General features: G+C 63.6%; 2 protein-coding genes across 2 annotated transcripts in view; both read left to right on the top strand.

Annotated features, from left to right (window-relative positions):
* Positions 1 to 163: 163 nt before the first annotated feature.
* Positions 164 to 562, top strand: LOC115238689. The gene has a single exon (XM_029812719.1). The coding sequence runs from the start codon at positions 164 to 166 to the stop codon at positions 560 to 562; it is 399 nt and encodes a 132-aa protein (XP_029668579.1).
* Positions 563 to 993: 431 nt separating this feature from the next.
* Positions 994 to 1,675, top strand: part of LOC115238694 — a 5,421-nt gene continuing 4,739 nt past the window's right edge. The window contains exon 1 of the mRNA XM_029812734.1: positions 994 to 1,472. Within this exon, the coding sequence (XP_029668594.1) occupies positions 994 to 1,472 (479 nt within the window). The remainder of the gene's footprint in view (positions 1,473 to 1,675) is intronic.

The raw sequence follows: 1,675 nt of genomic DNA on the forward strand, positions 1-1,675 counted from the left end.
CAAGGCGCAGAGTGCCCCGATCGGCGGCGGTTACGATAACCTGCGTCGACGGGGCTTATCAGGATACCCTGATAAAGGCCTGGAGGGAGATCGACCTTCCAAAGTTGGGAATAGACTCCCTCCGGGTTCGCGAGGGAGCCATGGTTGTAGAGCTACGGGAGCCATGGTTGTAGAGCTCTCGGGGTCGGGCGAGAAAAACGGACCAACGGCGACACAGAGGGCCGATGCCCTCTACGCCGACCTCCGCCGGGTGTTTGCCGGTGAGGAGGGGGTCCGTCTCGCCCGCCCCATCAGAAAGGCGGAGCTGCGGCTCCGCGGCCTCGACCGATCCCTGGCGGCTGCCGATATTGCGGCGGACGTATCCAGGGAGGGGGGCTGCGTGGTGGCGAACGTGCGGGTTGGAGACATTAAGTTCCCAACCCGCGGCCTGGGCACTGTATGGGTACAGTGCCCATTGAGGGCCGCTAATAGAATAGCGGCAGCCCGGGCCATCCAAGGACCAAGTAGGATGGTCCCGGGCACAAGCGGAGCTGCTGGACAAGCGCCCGCTCCAATGCTATAGATGCTTGGAGAAGGGGCATGTCCAGCAGCACTGCAGCAGCCCCATCGATCGCAGGGGCTGCTGCTACAGATGCGGCGGACCGGGGCACCTGGCGCGTAACTGCACCGAAAAGGTGAGGTGCCTGGTCTGCGCGGGGTTAGGTAGTCCGGCCGACCATAGGGTAGTCCAAGTGCACCCCCCCCCTAAAAGGCGGCCGGACAAACGACTGGAGGTTCTCCCGGCGGTGAGTACCGCGAAAACAACTCGGCCAGTTAAGCTGGCCGAGATTACCGCGGCATCCTCCAACACCCGCAAGCGCGGGGCGGGGGATAGTGGGACCTCGACGGAGGCCCCTAAAGAAAAAAGGCCCCCGAGGACCCGGTCTGCAGCCGCCACATCTCCCGCTTCTTTAGCGGAGGTGATGATGGCGGATCCCGAGGGTAAATAAATAAATGCCCCTGGGCATACTGCAGGCCAATCTGAACCACGCTTGCCGTGCGCAGGACCTCTTCCTGCACGGCCTGGCTGAGCGTGGTTTCGGATTGGGGGTCGCGGCGGAGCCATACCAAGTTCCGGAAGCCAGTCCATGTTGGACTGGCGACCGGACAGGCTCCGTCGCGATCACGTGGAGGAATGACCCCACACTCCCGCCTTGTACACCGGTCGAGGCCGGGGCGGGAGTGGCGGTGGTCAGATGGGGGCCCATCTCAGTGCTGGGGTGTTATATCTCCCCGAACGTGGGCCTCGCCCAGTACGAGGCGTTTTTGGACGGGGTGTCGGCCTGTTTTCGCCGACAGATGCCCCGTCCAATCATCGTGGCCGGGGACTTCAACGCAAAATCGACGCGTTGGGGTTCCCGGTTCACGGACGCCAGGGGCGAGGCCCTGCAGGATTGGGCGGCGGCACTCGGCCTGTGTCTTATAAACACGGGGTCAAGGAGCACCCTAGTGTGGTGGCAGGGGGAGTCGGTCCCGGATTTGACGTGGGCCACCCCCTCCGCCACACGAATGATTATTAGTTGGCGGGTAGCGGAGTGTGAAACGCTCTCTGACCACCTCTATATAGAGGTGGTCCTTAACGCTGCCCGCCACGGGGTGCTCGGCCGCTCCCAAGACCGGGGAGATGCCCGGCCAA

Source organism: Formica exsecta, unplaced genomic scaffold (genome assembly GCF_003651465.1).
Source record: "Formica exsecta isolate Colony F162 unplaced genomic scaffold, ASM365146v1 scaffold1157, whole genome shotgun sequence".
In the NCBI taxonomy this organism is placed as follows: domain Eukaryota; kingdom Metazoa; phylum Arthropoda; class Insecta; order Hymenoptera; family Formicidae; genus Formica; species Formica exsecta.